General features: G+C 44.1%; 1 protein-coding gene across 3 annotated transcripts in view; it reads right to left on the bottom strand.

Annotated features, from left to right (window-relative positions):
* KARS1 (lysyl-tRNA synthetase 1) overlaps nucleotides 1-22,489 on the bottom strand; it is a 48,658-nt gene extending 26,169 nt beyond the window's left edge. The window contains exons 1-10 of one of the 3 annotated variants that reach the window (XM_078779718.1): nucleotides 22,397-22,484; nucleotides 21,080-21,231; nucleotides 20,098-20,239; nucleotides 19,077-19,242; nucleotides 14,307-14,400; nucleotides 8,372-8,558; nucleotides 8,125-8,250; nucleotides 3,471-3,590; nucleotides 1,284-1,446; nucleotides 1,015-1,188 (exon numbers count right to left, since the gene is read on the bottom strand). In XM_078779718.1, the coding sequence (XP_078635844.1) occupies nucleotides 1,015-1,188; nucleotides 1,284-1,446; nucleotides 3,471-3,590; nucleotides 8,125-8,250; nucleotides 8,372-8,558; nucleotides 14,307-14,400; nucleotides 19,077-19,242; nucleotides 20,098-20,239; nucleotides 21,080-21,195 (1,288 nt within the window). In that variant the 5' untranslated portion in view covers nucleotides 21,196-21,231; nucleotides 22,397-22,484. Of the gene's footprint in view, nucleotides 1-1,014; nucleotides 1,189-1,283; nucleotides 1,447-3,470; nucleotides 3,591-8,124; nucleotides 8,251-8,371; nucleotides 8,559-14,306; nucleotides 14,401-19,076; nucleotides 19,243-20,097; nucleotides 20,240-21,079; nucleotides 21,232-22,377 lie in introns of all 3 variants that reach the window. The other 2 variants (XM_068119834.2, XM_078779719.1) reach the window with 2 other exon arrangements.
* Between the last annotated feature and the right edge of the window lie 1,183 nt (nucleotides 22,490-23,672).

The following is a 23,672-nucleotide window of genomic DNA, read 5'->3' as shown; positions in this document are numbered from 1 at the left end:
CACACCTCTCTTTCGCTATGTGCTTTGCAATCCTGAATACTGCTTTCTCACCCTCTTCCGAATCCAAGCGTTCTCCGAACATTTTCCTCCATGCCTCCTGCGCCTTTGCTACGTCTTTCTTTGCAGCCTTCCTGGCTGCCTTATAACTTTAATGCTCTGCTGTTTCTGCTCCCGTACCCTTCGCCTTCTGCCACTCCTTGAACTTCTTCCTCTTCTCGTCAATCCTCTTTCCAACTTCATCATCCCACCACCATGTTTCCGAGTGCCTCGGTGGTCCTTTTGTCCATCCACATACCTCACCAACGGCTCCCAACAGACTAGCTTTCATTGACATCCAACCACTTTCAAGCTCAACCACATCATCCTCTACCCTACTCAGCCTCTCTTTAAAATGCCTCCCTTACTGTCACCTCTTTCAACCTCCACACCTTCATTCTCGGTTGGTACTTCACCCGCCGATCTCCTCGCACCTTTCACCCTTATGTCGCAGTCAACCAAGTGGTGATGTGAAACAGCCTCCTCCCCCGGGATCACCTTTGTGTCCCGGAGGTGCCCCCTATCTCGCCTACGCACCATCAGGTAGTCAACGGTTGTCGTCGACCCACCTGACGTGTATGTAACAAGCTTATTATCCTCTTTCTGGAACTGAGTATTACAAATCAACAAATCAGCTCCATCAGCAAACTCCAAAATCCTTTCACCTTCTCCATTTCTCACACCATATCCGTAACCCCCATGAACTCCCTCAAAACCATCCATACTCCTTCCCACATGTCCATTCTGGTCTCCTCCCACCACAACAACTTCCTCATCTTTCACGTTTTCAACGTTGGTGATGAATCACCCCGCCTGTGAAATGCCTTGGCTGGACAGCTTGGAGGTGAGTATAAATACCTATATACCATCCTGCCAGCTCATATACTGCGCTTATCAATATAATGTACATGGCTTTTCTCAGAGGATCATAATGAAAAAGGTAAGCAATTCATATGACAGAACAAAGATGTGCCTCACCTTCTGTTTCAAGCGTATCAGGTGCAGGGAAAGTAACATCGAGGATACGTGACAGCTCCGACAGCAGGGATACGCGACGGAATGGAGGAGTGAAGTCGACTTCCTGTTTTGGACCATCAGGACCATCGGGATGGTACTCAATTTTGTAACCTCCAGTGATATGCTTGACCATGCCTGGAGTGTGAAGAAATAATTATTTGAAGACAAGCACACAAACAGGTATGTAGACATTGATGTAAACGTTTTTTGTACATTGTCAAAAAACTCACCAGAGAGCAAATTTTCTGTAATCTCCATGAGGTCATTGTAGTCTGCATAAGCCATGTAGAATTCACACGTCGTGAACTCCGGATTGTGGGTGAGGTCAATGCCCTCGTTGCGGAACTGGCGCCCAATCTCGTAGACACGATCAAGCCCTCCAACAACCAGCATCTAAATTCGTGAGATTAATAAAAGGAATATATTTTAATATAGAATTATGATATTCCAACAAAAACTCCAAAGGGGACTTTAATATCTGAAAGTAAAAGTTGTTTGTTTGCTGCTACAAGAGCAAACTAGACCAGAACGCCACTCTTCGACGTCGACCGATGTGCCTCCGCCCACATTATTACATCATTATACATGCCTGGTGTTGGCTTAGCGGTTAGGGTGCCGGCTTGGGATCCCAGGATCCTGGGTTCGAATCCCGGTCAATCGGTGAATTAACACCAGGGGGATTGACTCAGCCTGTCATCCTTCCGAGGTCGGCAAATTGAGTACCAGCTTGCTGGGATGAATGATCCCGGTGTGTACTCCGGCTTAGAATAGGTACACCGTATCCCTGCACATCGTAAGAGGCGACTAAGGGTTGGCGTCAGGAAGGGCATCCGGCCATAAAAACATTGCCTCAAACAGGGAACCATGATTGTCATGGGGCCCGCAAGGCTAGCCCCTGCTCCAGCGGGGAAAATGGCCTTAAAACTATCATTCATTTATACATACTTGTACCAGGTTTGATTTCAATGCATTCAGCTGTTCTCAAGTATCACATTTTTACCTGACATGACCTCTGACCTCACCAAAATCATGTCACTCCTCACCTTTGATGCTAAAATATAATCGGTTCATTTTTGCATCATAATATATATTTATTCCAAGTTTGGTCAGGATCCCATGATTGGTTCACAAGTTATCACGGTAACATGATTTTTTGCGAACATGACGTTTGACCTCTTAACGCACAAATGTAATCAGTTCATGTTTACATCATTATACATACTTGTACCAAGTTTGATTTAAATCCCTTCAGCTGCTGTCAAGTTATTACATTTTTACCTGACATTACCACTGACGTTTGACCTCTTGATGCCATAATTCAATCAGTTCATCTTTGCATCATATATACCGATACCAAATTAGTTCAAAATTCCATCACTTGTTCACAAGTTGGCGTGGCAACATAAATTTTGCTTAACATAACCTCTGACCTTTTACCTCGAGACCCCAAAATCTAATAATTTCATCTTTACCTCATTATACATACCTGCACCAAGTTTGACTAAGATCCCTTCAGCTGTTCTTAAGTTATTGCAGTAACAAAATAATTGTAACTTAACATGACCTCTGATCTTTGACCTGTTGACCCCAAAATCGAATAATTTTATCTTTGCATTATAATATATAATTATACCAAGTTTGGTGAAATTCCCATGACTGGTTCACAAGTTAGCTTGGTAACAGTATTTTTACCTGACAGGACATCTGACATTTGACCTTTGACCTGTTGACCTCAAAATGTAATCAGTTAATCTTTACATCATTATACATATCTGTACCAAGTTTGAATTATATCCCTTCAGCCGTTCGTAAGTTATAGACCCATTACAGACTTTATTTGACCTTTGACCCTAAAATCAAATCAGTTGATCTTTGCATCATAATATATACTTGCACCAAATTTGGTCAGAATCCAATCACCGTTTCACAAGCTATCGTGATAACAGGATTTTTCCCGAAAATGACCTCTGACCTTTGACCCCAAAATCTAATCAGTTCATCCTTACTTCACTATACATACCTGCATCAAGTTTGCCTAAGATCCCTTTAGCCGTTCTCAAGTTATCGCAGTAATGAAAACCGACCATGGATGGACAGCCGATAATGATATGATAATGTGGGCAGAGACATATCGGTCAATGTCGTGACGTTGAAGCGTGGCGTTCTAGTTGAACATGTATTAAGGACACAGTTATTTGTCTGGCATACGGCCCAGGTGAGAGGGGGGTTTTGTTCATTTTAGATTAGAGAGGTTAACAAACGTCTCATACGGTTAACAAACTTCAGAAAAAACAACAAACGTTGTTTTTACGGGGGCCATACACGAGTAAATACAATTTCTGCATGCACAGGTGGGGAAGGAAATTTGTTGCAAATTGTATCGTAACTACAAACATTCCGCAAAATTATTTTCACACCTTGAGATAAAGTTCTGGAGCAACACGCATGTACAGGTCCATGCTCAACTGATTGTGATGCGTGATGAATGGCCGTGCCGTGGCACCTCCCGGGATCATGTTCATCATCGGCGTTTCCACCTGAAAGGCGATTACATGCATGCAAAAATTAATTATATATCCAAACAAACACAATTATGCTTTCAAACACTTCATCATTTTTGTTTCTTGGTGACCGTTGTATAGATTTGCACAGCATTTCCTGGTATAAAGTGTATTTTACCCACTACAAGGTATTGTTACGGGTTCCTCTATGATCTCCTGGTCTCGGTACACCTCCGAACCCCGAGAGGAGCCACGGCAGAAAAATATGTTACTCTGTGTTAGAAATCAATAGTGAAACCACACCAATGATTATAAATGAACAAATAATATATTGAAAATCACACAGGAATAACGGCACAACAAATGGCAATTAAGAGTGCACTCTATATACCATCAATAAAGTCAGATAACTCACTGCGCTCCCAGCGAGTGAAAAGGACACTCCTCAATGTCTCTATAACCTTTTCCAAGGCGAATGTGATTCGCTCCAGCGGTCGCTAGAACGATATCCAGTCGAAGCCCAAATCTCGCTCTCCAGTCGATATTCGAATCGCGTACAGTTGACAATGGTGGTCGCCCCGCCAAAACTGTACAACGGCGCCCTTCAGAGGAGCACCTTCACCGCTCACTCAGCGAACTGCAACGTAATTGGAGACGAAGCGGTCGCACACACACATCCCCGACAAACGGTAGGATGTTGGGGTGAAGATGACGCGAGGCAAAAGCTTTGTAGGTGTCCGAAGCGCGGGGTTCAAAATGGCCGACGGCTCTTACTTGAGCCGATGCGACTAGGCGAGGATTCGTCGAAATCTCAGGGACCAAATCTGACCGCAGACTTTCCACTCCAGCGATAATTCCTGTCGCCGGATGTCCCTTCAAGGAACTCAAAATTCCCTCGCGACTTTCGGTAGACCAGGCTCGCTATGGAGCCTTGACGTCACGCGTCTTCTCCAACTTTGCTCGCGCCACCTCTCCCTCTTCACCCCCTCGTCTTCCGGTTCGGTTTCCAGTATCATTTTAAGTTAACCTTTTTAACTTTAGATAGCTGTTCCTGAATAATAAACCTTTTGAGAATAATAATAGTACATAATATCAGAAATATGTCAAGTGGGTGAAAACCACAACAGCGGAAGTGACGAATCCGTAACAGTATAGTATTGCAAAGTACAAGCTTGGAATTTGGCACACTGATGTAAAAAGGATTACGAGTGAGCCTGTGACTGTGTACACAAACGTGCACACAGAAAGAATGGGAAACGTTTGTAAAAATATGTAAACGTGTACACACGTTCTGTTGCCAATCTAAACTAGAAAAGGAGCCTGCATCTAAATCCAGTCTCCATCCGTCCGTCCGTTCTGGGCATGGTTTATGCCACAGGCCTATCAGATCGGTGGGCGTGGTTTATGCCACAGGCCTATCAGATCGGTTCACTCTGGCGATGGGTGGGGTGAAGAGAGAGACCTGGGGCCTGCAATGTTTTTGTTTAATCGCCACCATGTTGTTTGTAGACTTTTTTTTTTTCATACACGTATTGGTGCCGTTTCACTTTTATAGATACGTATTGGTGGCTGCATTCATTAGCCTAAGTTATTTTTATATAACATTATTACATAAAATATTATCTATATATATAAAACACAGTTTGTGTGTGTGTGTGTGTGTAATGTTACCGGAAGACTCCTAAACGGAGAGGCTCACGTACTTGATATTTGGCACAGACATGGCCATTGAGCCTGGGACGAACATGGCCGACCTAAAAATCGATTTCATAATATTTTTTTACCATATTTTTACCTCAGCGCGAAATATTATGACCGGAATCTGACCGGTAGCAGAGCAGCGACCTGATTCGCTCAGAGCGATCACGTGATGTTCGTTGCCGCCATTAACTCAGTTACGCGTTCGCACGTATTTCAGAGCGAAAAGCAATTGCGTTTTTGCCGGGTACTTCTGCATGATTAGCATTTAGCATGATTTAGCATGATTTAGCATAGATAGTAGCATGTTTCACATAGATTTTTTTTTCAGCGAGCAGAAGTACCCGGCATTGTACGAATAATATATAGATAGTGCCGTGTAGGGCGGAGTGATGTCGCTGTGGGAGGGACCGAGCAAGGTCGCTGTGGGCGGGACCGAGCGAGGTAGCTGTGGGCGGGGCCGGGCGAGGTCGCTGTGGGCGGGGCCGGGCGAGGTCGCTGTGGGCGGGACCGAGCGAGGCAGCTATGGGCGGGGCAGAGAGAGGTCGCTGTGGGCGGGGCCGGGCGAGGTCACTGTGGGCGGGACCGAGCGAGGTCGCTGAGGGCGGGGCCGAGAGAGGCCGCTGTGGGCGGGGCCGAGCGAGGTCGCTGTGGGCGGGGCCGAGCGAGGTCTGCGTTAGTGCGTTGCCGTTGCCGTTACCTGGTATAAAAAGATGGTGCTTGATGCTCTCTGCGTCAAGATACGGACTTGATGTCCGTCAAGATACGGACTTGATGTCCGTATCTTTACAACAGACATTCCAATGATGATGATGATAAATGTAATACCACTCAAGGAAGGCCCACAACTCAAGAGAGTGGAAAAAAACAATAAAATGAACAAAAATACGGGGAAGGAGAAGCAACCACTCAGAAGAATGACAGAAAATCATTTCCCTTAAATTTACCGTGTTCACCAACTAGCACGACCAGATACAGGACACCAAAATAATTTCCCTTACACATATCGTGTCCACCAACCAGCAAGACCATACCACTTACCTCTGGATCAAACTGTATTTCAAATATTCAAACGGTTTTTACATGCTGCCATCTCCTAGCAACCAATGAAATTTTTCAAAAATATTGTAGTACATTAATTTTTTTAATAATGTACCATATTTACGGCAGTATATTTATTTACGCCATGAGTAAGGAAGGAAAATTTCCAGCGCGCTGATTCGCTCATTCGCGCTCATTGATGACGATCACGATCACGTGATGACGTGATCACGAATGATGTTCGTGATGCGATCACGTGATGTTCCTTGCCGCCATAAACTCACAGCAAGTAGCATAGATTTTAGCATGATTAGCATTTCGCATGATTTAGCATGATTTAGCATAGATAGTAGCATGTTTCACGTAGATTTTTTTCAGCGAGGAATATTATACACGGATTCTGACCGGTGGCAGAGCAGCGCGCTGATTCGCTCAGAGCGATCACGTGATGTTCCATCCCCGCCGCCAGTTGGCTTCACTTTTCACGGAGTATGAGCGTTCTATATATTTTCAATTCAGTGCGCCCGACTCGCTCACGTACTTGATTTGTACCCGGCAGAAGTACTTGCCGGGTACTTGATTTGTACCCGGCCATTGGGCCTTCACGGTGTAATTTGTGCGAGTCTTTTGTCCGAGTGAGCTTGAGTCGAGAGGGCGAATGTACGGGTTGGGAATGTACGGGTCTCCCTTCCCCCACCCGGCAACGCCGGTACTGGAGGGCATCACAGGATCGGTGAGTCTCCAAAATCCGCTTCGTGCTGTTGCGAAGATTCAGGACGATGTCGCGATTGTTGTGCTGCTCTCCGACCATGAGAACTGCAACGTCATTGTTGACTGGCCCTCCCCTCCCCTCCCCTCCCCCCTACCCCCTCCCTTTTCCCCCTCCCTCTACCACTCCCCTCCCCTCCCCCTCCACCCTCCACTCTCCCCCTCCTCCCCCCTCTTCTCCCTCATCCCCCCCCCCACTCTTCTCCCTCATCCCCCCCCTCTTCTCCCTCATCCCCCCCTCTCTTCTCCCTCATCCCCCCCCTCTTCTCCCTCATCCCCCCCCCTCTTCTCCCTCATCCCCCCCCCATCTTCTCCCTCATCCCCCCCCTCCCATCTCCCCCTCCCCATCCCATCCCTCCCTCTTCTCCCCCTCCCCATCCCCCCCTCTTCTCCCCTCCTGCCGGGTACTCCCCCCCCCCTCTTCCCCCCTCCCCCCCTCTCCTCCCCTCCCCCCCCGTTCCCCTCCCCTCCCCTCCTCTTCCCCCTCCCCTCCCCTCCCCCACCCGGCAATGCCGGGTACTTCTGCTAGTAAATAATAAGTTATTTTTAATTCTTCATGTATACATCTTTACTCTTTCTCAGAAAGTTGCTCTTTACTCTCTCTCATAATGGATTAATTCGTCTGTTAAAGCTGCAAAATAAATGGAACGTAATTACTACATTTGCCGGTTGTTGTTGTTGTTTAACACAACGTAATTACTCTTGGAGAAATATTTAACTGACGTTGGACTAAATGTTTTTTGTAGCGATTTGGTACATTTGAAGATTTACACGTGTGCACGATTAACAAACGGACCGTGTACACGTTTAGCAAAGGGCACATTAAAAGGTGACTCAATGGTCAAATGTGAAGAAGAAGAAGAATAAGAATCAAAAGGTTTTTAAGTGAATTAAATACCCAATTAAAAATCCATTAAAAAATTTGGACAATAAATTATTTCCACTCTATTGACACTCCATCAACTACCAGATCAAAGTACCCAAGAGAATAATCTACAAATTGCAAGGAAGAAATCTCATTATCGTGATTCTAAACATTAGAGATAATCAAAACCATTAATACCTCCAAGAAGCCCATCTCATCCAGGAATTTTCGGACATAGTTGATGATCTTTGCCCGGGTGGTAAACTTTTGTCTGACGTAGTCATTAAGGATAAGATCCAGATAGCGTTGACGATACCTGGTTTCCTGAAACAATGGAGGTTGTTGCAGTTGGGGGGAAAACACAAGTTTAGTATGGTAAGAATATTTTTCATGCTCCAGCTGGAGAATTGAACATTACAAGGAGACATGTGCTTGTGTTTATAACCTTGTCACGCAAGCCAAAGTGCAGATGGGGCATCATGTGCAGGCAGGGTGACAGGATCTGCAGCTCAGTTGGGATGATGCTCAGCTCCCCCTTGCGAGTCTTTCCGGGGTGACCTTTAACCCCGAGGATGTCTCCCCGGCGTACACGGCCATTTATTTTAAAGTATTCCTCTTCAGTCGGGAAAAATCTAGATGGGAAATAAACATACAATACAAAATATATTGTTCTCTTCCTCTTGTGTTACATCACAGGTGCATTATAATAATTAGTACCCTTCTCGGCCCACCTACAGTGGGCAATGTGCTGTGGCACATTCTTGGGTATGTATATTAAAATTTGTAATTTTTGAAAGACATTTTTATTGATCACAACACATAATTTTGAAAAGGTTCCATTATATTATGAAGAAGGTAAAGGAAGATGATTTTGCAATACTGGTTACCACCAAAGGTTACCACCAAAGGTTACCACCTCTTCCGCTCCCTCTTTTTATATATTTTGTTTGGTTGATTTGTTTGTGAAATAAATGTTAGCTCTTTCACGAGCCTCGATTCAGTATACAAAAAAAGAAAGAAAAAAAGAAGAAAATGGCTTCCATTATATAAATAAAAAATATAAAAAGAATTACAGATGCGGGGTTTGGGGATTGCCAGACTCATCGGGTTCCTCTCAACCTCCGAACTTGATGCCACTGGTCACGTACAACTCCTCGGTCCGGCGGGTTGCCAATAAAATCAGCCACGATTGTTTTATCCTCAATGTATACCGTAGTGAACACACATTCATGTTAAAATATTGGCCTTTAAGATCTACCTTTATGAAGGGGGACAGACATCTGGGCAAACACACAAACTGACATTGTGTTTTATATGGTAGATATACAGTCGTCGCCTACACCTCTCGTGACTGTGTGTATATATGTATATATGTATATATATATATACTAGCAGAAGTACCCGGCATTGCCGGGCGGGGGAGGGGAGGGGGAGGGGGAAGGGGAGGGGAGGGGAGGGGAGGGGGAAGGGGAGGGGAGGGGAACGGGGGGGGAGCGAGCCCCTTGGCAAAGCGAGCGATTTTTTTTTTCATAGCGTCATAGCGTTCATCGCGTCATAGCGTTTCATAACGTCATAGCGATTTTTTTTTTCATAGTGTCGTAGCGTCATTGCGTTCATAGCGTCATATCGTTCATAGCGTCATAGCGTTCATAGCGAATTTTTTTTTTTCATAGCGTCATAGCGGTCATAGTGTCATATCGTTCATAGCGTTCATAGGGTTTCATAGCGTCATAGCGATTTTTTTTTTCATAGCGTCATAGCGTTCATAGCGTCCATAGCGTCATCACGTGATCGCTCTGAGCGAATCAGCGCCCACCTGCTCTGATTCCGTGCGCTGAAATGCGCTGAGGTAAATATGAATAAAAAATATGGATCGTCAAATATTTTGAGTTCGGCCATGTTCGTCCCAGACTCAATGGCCATGTCTATGCCAAATATCAAGCACGTAAGCCTCTCCGTTTAGGAGTCTATCGGTAACATTACATACACACACACACACACACACACACACACACACACACACACACAAACTGTGTTTTATATATATATATATATATATATATATATATATATATATATATATATATATTACATATACATACATATATACAGTTGTGGCCAAAAATATTGGCACCCGTGCACTTTTTTTTAACTAACTCGCAATTTGCTCAAAAAATAAGTTTAAATTGACAAACGTATTTGGTCTCCACAATTCTTTGTTTCACTGTTAATATTACAGAACGTTTGTTTTTGATTCAGAACTTAATATATCCTTTTAAATCAGAAAATCAAAAGAAATGGCATTGACAATATTATTGACACCCTAGGCTTAATATTTGGTAGCACGGCCTTTGGACAAAATAACTGCAGTCAAGCGCTTCCTGTAGCCATGAATGAGCTTCCTGCACCTCTCTACTGGCAGTTTGGCCCACTCTTCTTGTGCAAACTGCTCCAGTTCTCCCATCTGCTGTTTTCATATCTCCCCACAGGTGTTCAATCGGATTTATATCTGGACTCATTGCTGGACGCTTCAGAATAGTCCAGCGTTTTGTCTGGAACCATTCCTGGGTGCTTTTTGAAGTGTGTTTGGAGTCATTGTCCTGCTACAAGACCCATGACCTTCGACGGAGACCCAGCTTTCTGACACTGGGTTGAACATCGCGCTCCCCAATGCCTCGGTAATCTCCTGATTTCATGATGCCATGCACACATTCAAGGTACCAGTGCCAGAGGCAGCACAGAAACCCCAAAACTTCACTGAATCTCCTCCATGTTTGATGGTAAGAAGGTGTTCTTTTCTTTGAAGGCTTCATTTTGTTTTCTGTAAACACAGATGATGCGCTTCACCAAAAAGCTCTAATTTGGTCTCACCTGTCCACAGGACATTCTCCCAGAAGGATTTTGGCTTGTTCAGGTGTGTTTTGGCCTCCTCCAGTCAGGCTTCTCAGCAGTGGGGTCCTCCTGGGTCTCCTACCATAGAACCCCTTTCATTGAGTTGGTGACGGATCGAGCGAGTTGAAACCATCGTACCTCGTGTCTGAATTTCAGCTTGAATCTGTTTGGCAGTTGATCGAGGTGCTTTCTCCACCATTCGATCAATCTTTTGCTGCAATCATTGATCAAGTTTTCTCTTGTGGCCATGTTCAGGGAGGTTGGCTACAGTGCCATGGGCTTAAACTTCCTGATAGCATTGCGTACGGTGGACACAGGAACATCAAGGTCTCTGGAGATGGACTTGTAGCCTTAAGATTGTCCGGGCTAGGCTACAATCTTGTGTCTGAGCTCCTCAAACAATTCTCTGGTTTTCTTTCTTTTCTCCATGCTCATTGCGGTACACACAGTGACACAAAACAGCAGAAAGACTCCTTTTCTCCATTCAAACTGGTTGAATGAGTGATTTTTATATTGCAGGCACCTGCAACTCACCACAGGTGAGTTCAATTCCAAGGTAAAGGAGAATCACCTGCTTGAAATCTAATTATTTCTAGCAACGTCTAAAAGGTGGCAATGGTATTGTCCGGGCCATTTTAGGATTTATGTGTGGAATAAGCTTAGATTTCGTAATTTTTTCAGCTTTTTTTGTTTTGTTCCACTGCAAACCAAAGAAATACATATGTGAATACCCAATGATTTTTTAATTTCAACAATTTTCTGGAGGAAATGGTGCATTATTTGAAAAAAGTGCAAGGATGCCAATATTTTTGGCCACGACAGTATATATATATATATATATATATATGTCGTGGCAATGATTGGGGGCCACCCATATATCTCCCACCTTCTCCATTAAAATACTGAGTATTGGCCCCCCGCTGTACCCTCCCAAACCTCTTGAGGGTAGTCTAAGACCATACATGATAACTCCATTTCCCACTCGAAGACCTCCCTGGGAGATCTATCGCTCCCACGGCTCCCACGATCATTGGATTCCTCACACACTAAAAGTGAAATATTATGTCCTCCCTGTGGCCTTGCAGCCCGCTCAGGCTCCTCACTGTCTGGGCCACCTCTTTGATCTCCCAGTATGGGATGAGGGTAGGAGACATGGTAAGAACTATGTATAGGACCAGCTTGACGGATGGAACTCTAAGATTTTCAGTGTATGGCCTCGGGGCGCTTCCTTGTGCATTGTACGCATCACGGCTAGCTTCTGGCTAATGTGGGTCATGCTGCCGTGTACCGGGCGCGGCCGGCTTGGCGCATACTTTGAAAATATTCCGTGCATGTAACAGGCTCTTGTAATAAACACCGTGTGAACAGTTCTGTGTGCTTCCCGGGTATTACTCGGGGTGGAGGGGGGGGGGGGGGGATCGGAGACGTGGGAAGCAGACTGTTGCTACCACATATACAATACATAACCAAAAGTTTGCGGTCACCCCTTCTAATTAGTGGATTCGGCTATTTCAGCCACACCCATTGCTGACAGGTATATATAATCAAGCACACAGCCATGCAATCTCCATGGACAAACATTGGCAGTAGAATGGGCTGTACCGAAGAGCTCAGTGACTTCCAACATGGCACCGTCATAGGATGCCACCTTTCCAGTAAGTCAGTTCATCAAATTTCTGCCCTGCTAGAGCTGCCCCAGTCAACTGTAAGTGATGTTATTGTGAAGTGGAAACATCTTGGAGAAACAACAGCTCAGCCGCAAAGTGGTAGGCCACACAAGCTCACAGAACGGGTCCGCCGAGTACTGAAGCACGTAGCGCGTTAAAAATAGTCTGTCCTCGGTTGCAACACACTTCCGAGTTCCAAACTGCCTCTGGAAGCAACGTCAGCATAACAACTGTTTGTCGGGAGCTTCATGAAATGGGTTTCCATGGCTGAGCAGCAGCACACAAGCCTAAGATCACCATGCGCAATGCCAAGCGTTGGCTGGAGTGGTGTTAAGCTCGCCGCCATTGGACTCTGGAGCAGTGGAAACACGTTCTCTGGAGTGATAAATCACGATTCACCATCTGGCAGTTCAACACACTAATCTGGGTTTGGCGGATGCCAGGAGAATGCAACTGCCTGAATGCATAGTGCCAACTGTAAAGTTTGGTGGAGGAGGAATAAAGGTCTGGGGCTGTTTTTCATGGTTCGGGCTCAGCCCCTTAATTCCAGTGAAGAGAAATCTTAACGCTACAGCATGCAATGACATTCTAGATGATTGTGTGCGTCTAACTTTGTGGCACCAGTTTGGGGAAGGCCCTTTCCTGTTTCAGCATTACAATGCCCCCATGCACAAAGCGAGGTCCATCCAGAACTGGTTTGTCAAGATCAGTGTGGAAGAACCTGAACCCCAACGGACACCTTTGGGATGCATTGCAACGCCGATAGCGAGCCAAGCCTAATCGCCCAACATCAGTGCCCGATCTCACGAATGCTCTTGTGGCTGAATGGAAGCAAATCCCCGCAGCAATGTTCTAACATCTCGTGGAAAGCCTTCACGGAAGAGTGGAGGCTGTTATAGCAGCAAAGAGAGAGACCAACTCCATATTAATGCCCATTAATTTGGAATGAGAGGTGTGATGTTCACTCTGTGCATTCGCAATTCGTGGCATTTTTCATGCATCATGAACCGCCGATAACCTATTCCCCAAGTTCCCATTGAAACAATGCCCCGACATTCGTGGAATTTTCCAGGAACATATCCCTCGGGGATGTTGGGGTTTGACAGTACAAAAGAAATTCGAAAATTTCGCGCTATTGAAGCAGTCTTGTACACCACCCTATTGACCATGTCCAAGAACAGAAAACTGGAGGTTATTTGATGTATTTAAAAGGTGATTTATGTTCTAGTGTTCAAGTGTATCATTCAATTTAAATAAAATAAAGATTGTAAAAGTTGTATAAATAAATTCTGCGTCTTACCACCGTTTTACCCTATTTATATTATTAGTTTGTATTACATCACCCAATCTAACACGTTATGTTACTTTCTTTTGTGCCGGTTTATGTCCTTTATACCGTCCTTAAAAACTAAGTTTTATGTTTGGAATGATTTTCAATGTTGTCTGACTGCCAAGCAGGCAGACAGATCATTTAAAAAAAAATCTTATTCCTCGCTGCACATGTGTGGTCAGGGCGAATTCGGAGCCAAAGTACGGTAAACCAGCAAACACATTCTTGTTCCGATTAATGTTCAAAACATAACATTTGATTTACATAGGTTGTTCCTCGATCATAAACTGATATGCAGACAGATGGACGGACAGACTGACATGAACCAATAGCTTAAGCCCGCTTTTCGCTTCGCGTGCACGGGGTAATTACAATTTCCGTGTGCAACGTCTGCTTTTGCATCACAATGTTCACACAACAGAAAACATTGTATAACATGAGGCAAAAAAATATTTTCTCTCAAAACCAGACAGACACCAATAACTTATTACCTGGCATTTGACATGACCTGCAGCTTCACTCCATCGCCGCGAAGATCGTAGAAGATGAGTTTGGCACCTGACACTCGCTTGGCATATATACGCCCTTGGGATCGGTGGAGGGGCCAGGATTAAAGTGAAAATAATGTTTTCACATGTGTTCAGATTTACCTCGGATCATTCAAAAAACATTTGGCATTCTGAAAATGAATCTTTGAGGATCCTTTAACAAAGCATGAAAGAAAAGGTTTTGACACCATGCAATATAAACTAAAGCTGAGTTTGTGTCTGTGGGTCATAAACGCTGCTCATTCTACAGGCAACGCCTTCTCTCCTCTCCCCCAGTGTCACAAGCACCACCTTTTAGCCAAGATACACCTTTCTCTGTTCCAAACAAAACGATAGCCCATGTTTGCTTCCGCTCTCCCTCTACCTCTACCTCCCACTTCTCACCCCCCTCACTTCCTCTCCTCCTTCTTTCCTTCTCCCCCCCTTCTTTCTCTCCCTTCACCCTCTCAACATTCCCATCACGAAGCGACTCTGCATGGCCAGCAACGCCAGGTACCTTTGCTGCTGTAATATAAAATGAAGCGACTTCTCAGGCTCTATCAACTACCAAGTATATACAAACTTCATTTTGCTCTGTATGGTTATTGTGATGAGGTTTTGATCAAAATAGCAAAAATGCATATTGTTTTGCTGTGAAAACTGCAACGTGACTTCCTTAAACATTCCTTTAGTTCAAGCCCATCTCAATCACACGTGACCTCAAAGGTCAAACCAACAGATATGGTTGCAATTCAAAAATATGTGTTCGTTCTTTTTCTCCAGATTGTCGATCTTTAACTTCCTCATGACATTTTGTTTGTCCGAAAACAATTTATTTCTGCAGGACGATGACAAATTGTATATTTTGACAAGTTTCCCTTTCTTTTGAAAATGTCTCATTTTCCAGTAGGCAAAATAAATAAATAAGTAAAAACCTGCCAATGCAGTCGTATCGTATCCTGAGTAGGAGACATCAATTTATAATCGTGACCCTTTTCCTTGCCCGGTCTAGATGCAGGTTTCTCAAATGGAACATGTTTCAATTGTGGAGATCAGTCAATTACGCTCCCAAGGTGGGACCAAATTGCTTTGCTACACCAGCAATACAATAAACCTCGGCTAACCTGACCGAAAGGGAACACCTGTCCAAAAAAGCAATTATTTTGGCCAATTATGAAAATGATGCTAAAATGAAGAACTAGTCTGGCTGGTGATGGTTAGTGTCTATCTGTGTCGGCGGACAGGCAGAATAATTGATGGAATTAACACAACGTTGATCGAGATATTCGAACCCATGCGGAAAAACAAGGAGAAGCCGATGTTTCGGGCGTTAACCCATCATCCTCTGTTCTGATGAAGGATTACTGCCAGAAACCTCAGCCACTCCTTGCTTGCTATGGTGGTTAACATACCTCAATAAATTTCCTGTTCATTCAATTAATCATCACTCTTTTTAAAAATACAAATATTCATATTTAGTGTTCAGAAAGTATTCAGACCCCTTCACTTTTTCACATTTTGTTATGTGGCAGCCTTATGCTGAAATCGTTTAAATTCATTTTTTCCCTCATCAATCTACACTCAATACCCCATAATGACAAAGAGAAAACAGAATTTTAGAAAGTTTTGCAAATTTATTAAAAAGAAAAAACTGAAATATCACATTGACAAAAGTATTCATACCCTTTGCTATGACACTTGAAATTTAGCTCAGGTGCCTCCCATTCCTCTTGATCATCTTTGAGATGTTTCTACACCTTGATTGGAGTCCAACTGTGGTAAATTCAATTGACTGGACATGATTTGGAAAGGCACACACCTGTCTATATAAGGTCTCACAGCTGACTATGCATATCAGAGCAAAAACAAAAAACCAAAATCTCTGCTGCATTGAAGGTTCCCAAGTGCCACCAATCCTGGTGTTGGGCTAGCGGCTAGGGTGCCAGCTTAGGATCCAAGGATCCTGGGTTCGAATCCCGGTCGATCGCTGAATTAACGCCAGGGGGGTTGACCTAGCCTGTCATCCTTCCGAGGTCGGCTATTTGAGTACCAGTTCACTGGTAATTCCCTGCTTGTCGTAAAAAGGCGACAAAAAGGGTTGGCGTCAGGAAGGGCATCCGGCCGTAAAACATTGCTTCAAAAAGGGGACCAAAAAACAACAACAACCACGGTCGCCGAAACGGCCAACCCCCGCTTTGCGGGGAAAAATGGCCTCTAAACGGTGGTTTTTATTGAAGGTTCCCAAGAGCACAGTGGCCTCCATAATTCTTAAATGGAAGAAGTTTGGAACAACCAGGACTCTTCCTAGAGCTGGCCGCCCGGCCAAACTGAGCAATCGGGGGAGAAGGGCCTTGGTAAGATAGGTGACCAAGAACCCGATGGTCACTGGCTGAGCTCCAGAGATCCTGTGTGGAGATGGGAGAAACTTCCAGAAGGACAACCATCACTGCAACACTCCACTGATCTGGGCATTATGGCAGAGTGGCCAGACGGAAGCCTCTCCTCAGTGAAAGACACATAAAAGCCCGCTTGGAGTTTGCAAAAAAGCACCTAAAGGACTCTCAGACAAGATTCTGTGGTCTGATGAAACCAAGATTGAACTGTTTGGCTTCCGTCTGGCCACTCTGCCATAAAGCCCAGATCGGTGGAGTGTTGCAGTGATGGTTGTCCTTCTGGAAGTTTCTCCCATCTCCACACAGGATCTCTGGAGCTCAGCCAGAGTGACCATCGGGTTCTTGGTCACCTATCTTACCAAGGCCCTTCTCCCACGATTGCTCAGTTTGGCCGGGCGGCCAGCTCTAGGAAGAGTCCTGATTGTTCCAAACTTCTTCCATTTAAGAATTATGGAGGCCACTGTGCTCTTGGGAACCTTCATAGCAGCAGAATTTTTTTTGTGGGCTTCCCCAGATCTGTGCCTCGACACAATCCTGTCTCTGAGCTCTGCAAGCAGTTCCTTCGACCTCATGGTTTGGTTTTTGCTCTGATATCCATTGTCAGCTGTGAGACCTTATATAGACAGGTGTGTGCCTTTCCAAATCATGTCCAATCAATTGACTTTACCACAGGTTGACTCCAATCAAGGTGTAGAAACATCTCAAAGATGATCAAGAGAAATGGGAGGCACCTGAGCTAAATTTCAAGTGTCATAGCAAAGGGTATGAATACTTATGTCAATGCGATATTTCAGTTTTTTCTTTTTAATAAATTTGCAAAACTTTCTAAAATCCTGTTTTCTCTTTGTCATTATGGGGTATTGAGTGTAGATTGATGAGGGAAAAAATGAATTTAAACGATTTCAGCATAAGGCTGCAACATAACAAAATGTGAAAAAAGTGAAGGGGTCTAAATACTTTCTGAATGCACCCAGTACAGACAGACCAGGGGAGCAATGAATACAAATTAAAAATCAAATGGCATGCTGTAAAGCGCATACCTCTGCCAGACTGAACAGTTAACCCTTTGTATCCCATAGATAGGCCAGATATGCATCCGGACCTCAACCAAAATCGAATCTGCTTGTTGCTGTCACCTACCCAACTCATATACAAAGTTTCGTTCAAATCCGTCAATAACTATTTGAGATATCGTGCAAAAAAACATTTCGGCCCTCTCTATCTCACAAGGGTAAAGAATCACTTAAAAAATTATCGTATACAGCTTCACCGAAATTGAATTAATTTGTCCTCGTCACACATCCAACCTGTCCACCAAGTTTCGTAAAAATTCGTCCATTTTGAGGCATCCTGCTAACAGACAAGTGTCCACCCTCTGGAACATGAACCGGGGTCAAACAAAAAACTCGTTAAATATTTAATGTGTCCCCCAATGTTGATTACATAACCAAAGTTTAATTTTAAAATATTTAAATTGTGCCCGTAATTGCATTTTTGGTATTGACATTTTGACCCCACCCCAAGGGGCAGGGCCAAGATGATACTGCTCTTGCACATTTTTGCCAGGTGGTGATCATAGCTACCAAGTTTGGCGAAATCCTGCACAAGTGTTTAGGAGATGATGGACAGACAAAAAAACAAAAAAAAAAACACCTTTAGAGGCCATTTTTCCCCGCAAGCGGGGGTTGGCCTTTTTCGGGAACTGTGGTTGTTGTTGTTTTTCGGTCCCCTTTTTGAAGCAATGTTTTACGGCCGGATGCCCTTCCTGACGCCAACCCTTTTTGCCGCCTTTAACGACAAGCAGGGAATTACCAGTGAACTGGTACTCAATTTGCCGACCTCGGAAGGATGACAGGCTGAGTCAACCCCCCTGGCGTTAATTCAGCGATTGACCGGGATTCGAACCCAGGATCCTAGGATCCTAAGCCGGCACCCTAGCCGCTAGCCCAACGCCAGGGATTGGGCATACTCTAATGATGGACAGACAGACGGAGCATATTACAATATACCCCTGGTTTTTTTTTCAAAAAGTGCAGGCATAATCATGCTTGCCACGGTACCAATGCACGGTGTTCAGAACTAGTTGTCACAACGTTCCCTTTATAGCTCAGTCTTTTGGCTCTTCCAAAGACTTCTCCAAAAAGTTCTGTAATCTTTCCCAAAGGTACAAACTGCAGGCGTCATGCACCACTTGAGTACGTCGATGTTTTGCGTACGAATGCAGGAAATATTAAATGCCCGAGGAAAAAGTCAATTATTTCTCCAATTGTGGAACTCCATGCTATGTGCGGCAATTCAGCATTAAAGCGAGTAATGATGGGTGTGGAATCCGCACACTGACCAGCAACTGATAGAGTTACATCTGTGAGTTGATCTCCATCTTCCAGATTGTTGTACCTTTCCACAAAATTGGACAACGAGATTTCCACGTGGAACTTGTGAGGGTACGGGTGTGGCCCAGAGGTTTTCAACTGCTCAATTGCCTGGGAGCGAATTTTGTGGTATTGCTGAAAAGAAATCGACAAGGGACAAGACATATTAAAACAAGAACAGCACTCAGTAGAGAGCATACCTCTGCCTGGTTGGCCATATCACTCAATGGTGAAGAATCACTTAAAAAAAGAAAATACTAGCTGGATCCGGATCTTCACCAAAATTGAATCGATTCTTCCTTGTCACACACACAACCTGTCCAACAAGTTTCGCCCAAATCCATGCATAACTTTTTGAGATATCCTACTTTGTATCGTTTTTGCCCCTATTAGTACGGCAGATAGGTGAAATATTTGGGAGAATTGTGACTTTGATGATACAAGCACGAGAGTTGGCACACAGTTAGAGTATGCCCAAAGGAAGATATTTGGCTATAGGGCCATCGCAGATTTGTCCTGTGACAACAATGGCGGCCATTTTTCAAAAAAGGACAAATCTGCGATGGCCCTACAGCCAAATAGTTTTCTTAGGACATACTCTGACTGTGTGTCAAATGCCATACTTGTATCATCAAAGGCACAATTCCTGCACCTATCTGCCATACTATATCTCCCAATGGTGAAGAATCACATAAAAATTAAACAATTCTCATATCCGAATCCATACTCAGATCTTCACCAAAATCGAATCGAACCGTCCTTATCAGACACACAACCGGTCCATCAAGTTTCGTCCAAATCAGTCAACAACTTTAAAAAAAACATCCGTTCCTCCCGGGGTTCCTTCTTTCTCCATGTTCTTTGTCCCAGACATTTAAAACGTCAATCCTTCCTCAAACGAATGATCCAAGTTTAACTTTTCTCTACATTCTCATCACAATGCACCCATCAGATAGATAACATGGCCAAACCCATCCCTGTCCAGCTTACAGTAGGATCCAACATTTCATCTTCATCTTTAGTGAAGCCATTGGCACTATCCTCTTCAGTAGCTGCGGCTGCCTCTCGTTCATGCTGCCGTAAATCCTTCTCGGCCGCTTTGGCAATGGCTTTTTGTCGGCGCTTTTGCTCACTGGGAAACATCACAAGTAGACGGTGCAAAATTAGAATTACAATAGAGCGATCCACTACACAAGCCAAATATGTCGGGGTTTGAGGATTCAAACTCCTCAAGTCAAAAAAATAAAGACGACATGCCCGATGCAACGGACTTGCACCGAAACCATGCATTAGCATTTCAATGACTGGTTCTGCTAAAATAAAGACTCCTCACTCTATGTGAATAGAAAAATGCAAAATAACGAGATTCTATAATTGTGGTGACATACAAAACTAGAGCAAAGTCGATGGCACCTTCACAAATCCCCACATTTCCCACCTGAAGCAAAGTTGAAAGATGGCAAAATGTTCCACCAAGAATGACCAATATCAAATTTTGAGTTAGCAATTTTCCATTTTGACTCCTGTAAAATGCAACAGACCCGTACCAAACAATAGATTTACATTTCAATTCCCCATCCTGGGCATGGACTAAGATGCTAGCTCCCCACCCCAAGGGGCATGAACCGGAAGTCAAATTCAAAAAAATCGTTTCCCATTTCATGCGCCACCAATGTTGATTGCATATACAAAATTTCATTCAAAAATTTCCCATTTCCCATTTCATGCGCCACCAATGTTGATTGCATATACAAAATTTCATTCACAAATTTCTGCACAGGCGTTTAGGAGGAAATAGCATGAGGGACGGACAGACCAACTGACGGAGCCAATTACAATATCTCCCCGTTGTTTGTTTTTTTCCAAAAAGAGTGGGTATAATAACATTTGGCGAAAATGTTTAAAGACAATTTATTCTTTGTTACGTAAACCGAGACGACCGTGATGCTTTTGGCGCAGTGACAAAACACACCTCCGATCACTTTGCTCGGCCATTGCACGGCAGGGCACGGTTGGTCGCCCCGCAAACCCCACGGCCCCCAGCGCCTGCATGACCCCCATCAGTCTGCCCCTCAGTCGCAAAGACATGACCTCAAACCACCTGCTCGCTATCAGCTTGTACACCTGGTAGACAGAAGGCAACATGGCAGGGAACATGAAAGGGTCATGACCCTTTCCTGCCATAACCACCCAATTCTAACTCAACTCTGACCATTTATACAATGTCTGACAGGGTCGTGTGGAAGCAGCGCACTTAAAATTGAGCTGTGTAGTGTGGGTTTGATTCTCGGCCTGACTTATAAACTCAGATTGGTGCTTTACAATCACGATGTTGCTTCAAAACATTGTACAGTCCCTTGGATGGACAGGAAAATCAGGATCTGTTTGCTAAGATAACTTCGTGATCATGTACCATGCTATATACGGAGTGTTGGTTCTGCCAAAAATCCCGTATCAGGTGAGTTGTAAAAGGCGAGTTTCCCTTTGAATCGGATACAAAGTTCATCTTTTTTCCCAGATGAAGTAACAAGCAAGTCCAGAGAGAGGTATCGTAAAAAAGAAAAAGAAAAAAAGAATGACAGGCCTATTCCTGATATAAAATTATTGCCACCAGTACAAAATGTAGGACATGTCCCTTTTCATTTATCTTCATTTAAACATCCTTCATTCCACCATTTCTCATAGATACACCTCATCTTGCTCCTCATCCCAAATAAAAACATTTCATTCTAGACACCAATTTCAACTCATTCCTCCCCACAAATGACCTTCCTTCAATGGAACCAGGAATGAAGAAAAAAAAACAATCATTCATAGGAATGGACCAGAAACATGGGATTTTCCTCCAATTCAGACAAACCTTTCCAAATGTGCTTTTCACATCTGTACCTTTGAGAGGATAAACTCAGACCACCAGAACAGTTACCGCCAAGTAAACTACGATAAGGTATCAAAATCAAACGTGACTACAATACAGTATATTAAACACCTTTGGCTATACATCGCCCAAAACGTAAACCTGTGAGCATCGCAATAAACATTTGACTTAACAGGATTGAAATACATATAAAGAGAAAAGAGAAGATCAGGAACATGGCGACGCATCACACGGAGAAGAAAACGCACGGCAAGGCATGAATTAACACGTTTCCGCTCAATATGAACGTTGACCTGGCGAAGAGATGTATATAAACAATGGAAATCAATAATAAATGGCAACTTAGTTGTTATATGTGTTGCATAACAACATATGAACGTTAAAATATTCACATTTGCCTTTAATTCTCACTTCTTGCTTATCTGTTCCCCGACGGGCACCTCGCCGACCGTATCTGCCATGACAGCCACGAGTTCGAAAGACACAACTTCCGCTTCTGCTTTCGCTTCCGCCAATTGTGGGGTAGGTTCCCTCTTCCTCTTTTTCCTAATTACTGGCGTCTTTAGATCTGCGAGGCTCTAGATAGGCCACGAGACAATTATGTCGTTTTACATACGGAGTCATCGCGCCTGTGAAAGGAAAAATAATCCCCAGTTTGTTTAACGAATACCTACTTACACAGCTTTGCAGAGTCTAGGGTACTTTTGATGCAGTCGTTACACAATATCCGGCAAACCTTGGATGTGTTCCGTTAGCAAGCAGCTTGCTATCGCTTTCCTAGCCAGTCGTCCCGGATCACGACACGACCCGCACAGCCACCCCCAAATTCATAGCGGACGCTATAACCTGACACTTTTTAGCTCACCTGGACCGTAGTTCCGGGCAGCTTATGCGATGACGCGTCATCAGTCCGTAAACATTTGCAACTTCTCCGAAACAGCTGATGGGATTGTGACCAAACACAGCACAAATTATATTTGGTACGGTACTTAAGGGCTGACAGGATGGCCGAGGCCCGAGAGGTATGCACACTCTATGCTGTCTCACCTGGGTTCGAATCCCGACCCAGGTATAAACTGTGTAATCCAGGTGTTTTACAGGCTGGGTGATTCATCAATGTGTGTGCCATCTCTCGGATGGACGTTAAACTCGGCATCCCATCAGCCAGCATGAGTTGGTAGATGTTAAAAATCCCAAAATGTCCTCGAAGAGTTGGCATATGTTATTGCCAGTACCATCAACACATTCCTGCCCTAACTACTGCTGGGAAAGGGATGGCAAACCGCCCAGCATGTCCAACCCTTGGACAAGCCACTGTTTTGGCAGAACCAACACTGTAACAGAGTAAGGTACATCGGATCTGATCCATACCTACATTGTGAAAAAGAAACAATGTCGTTGTGTCTTGGACAACTGGGAGCATCTCATTGGGAGAACGCCTTGAACTCCCCTCAGCTTATTATCACCATTCTTGGGTAAAATGCCAGGGGCATAGAAAAGGCCCTTTATATGTTATGTGCCATGTGGCAAAATATAGAAAAGAAGGGACATTCAAAAAAAAAATATTGTGTGCATTCTGGAGCTACCCTTGTGTTCTTAGGAGGAACCAAGTAATGTTCTATTAAAGTCCATATAAAGGGGCGCCCGACATCTGGCAAATAAAATACATTTGCTTCTTCATGTAGGT

This window comes from Myxine glutinosa, chromosome 6, assembly GCF_964187855.1.
Source record: "Myxine glutinosa chromosome 6, kmMyxGlut1.1, whole genome shotgun sequence".
Classification (NCBI taxonomy): Eukaryota; Metazoa; Chordata; class Myxini; order Myxiniformes; family Myxinidae; genus Myxine; species Myxine glutinosa.
The sequence above is the reverse complement of the archived record's forward strand: the minus strand, read 5'-3'. Positions and strand labels throughout refer to the sequence as shown.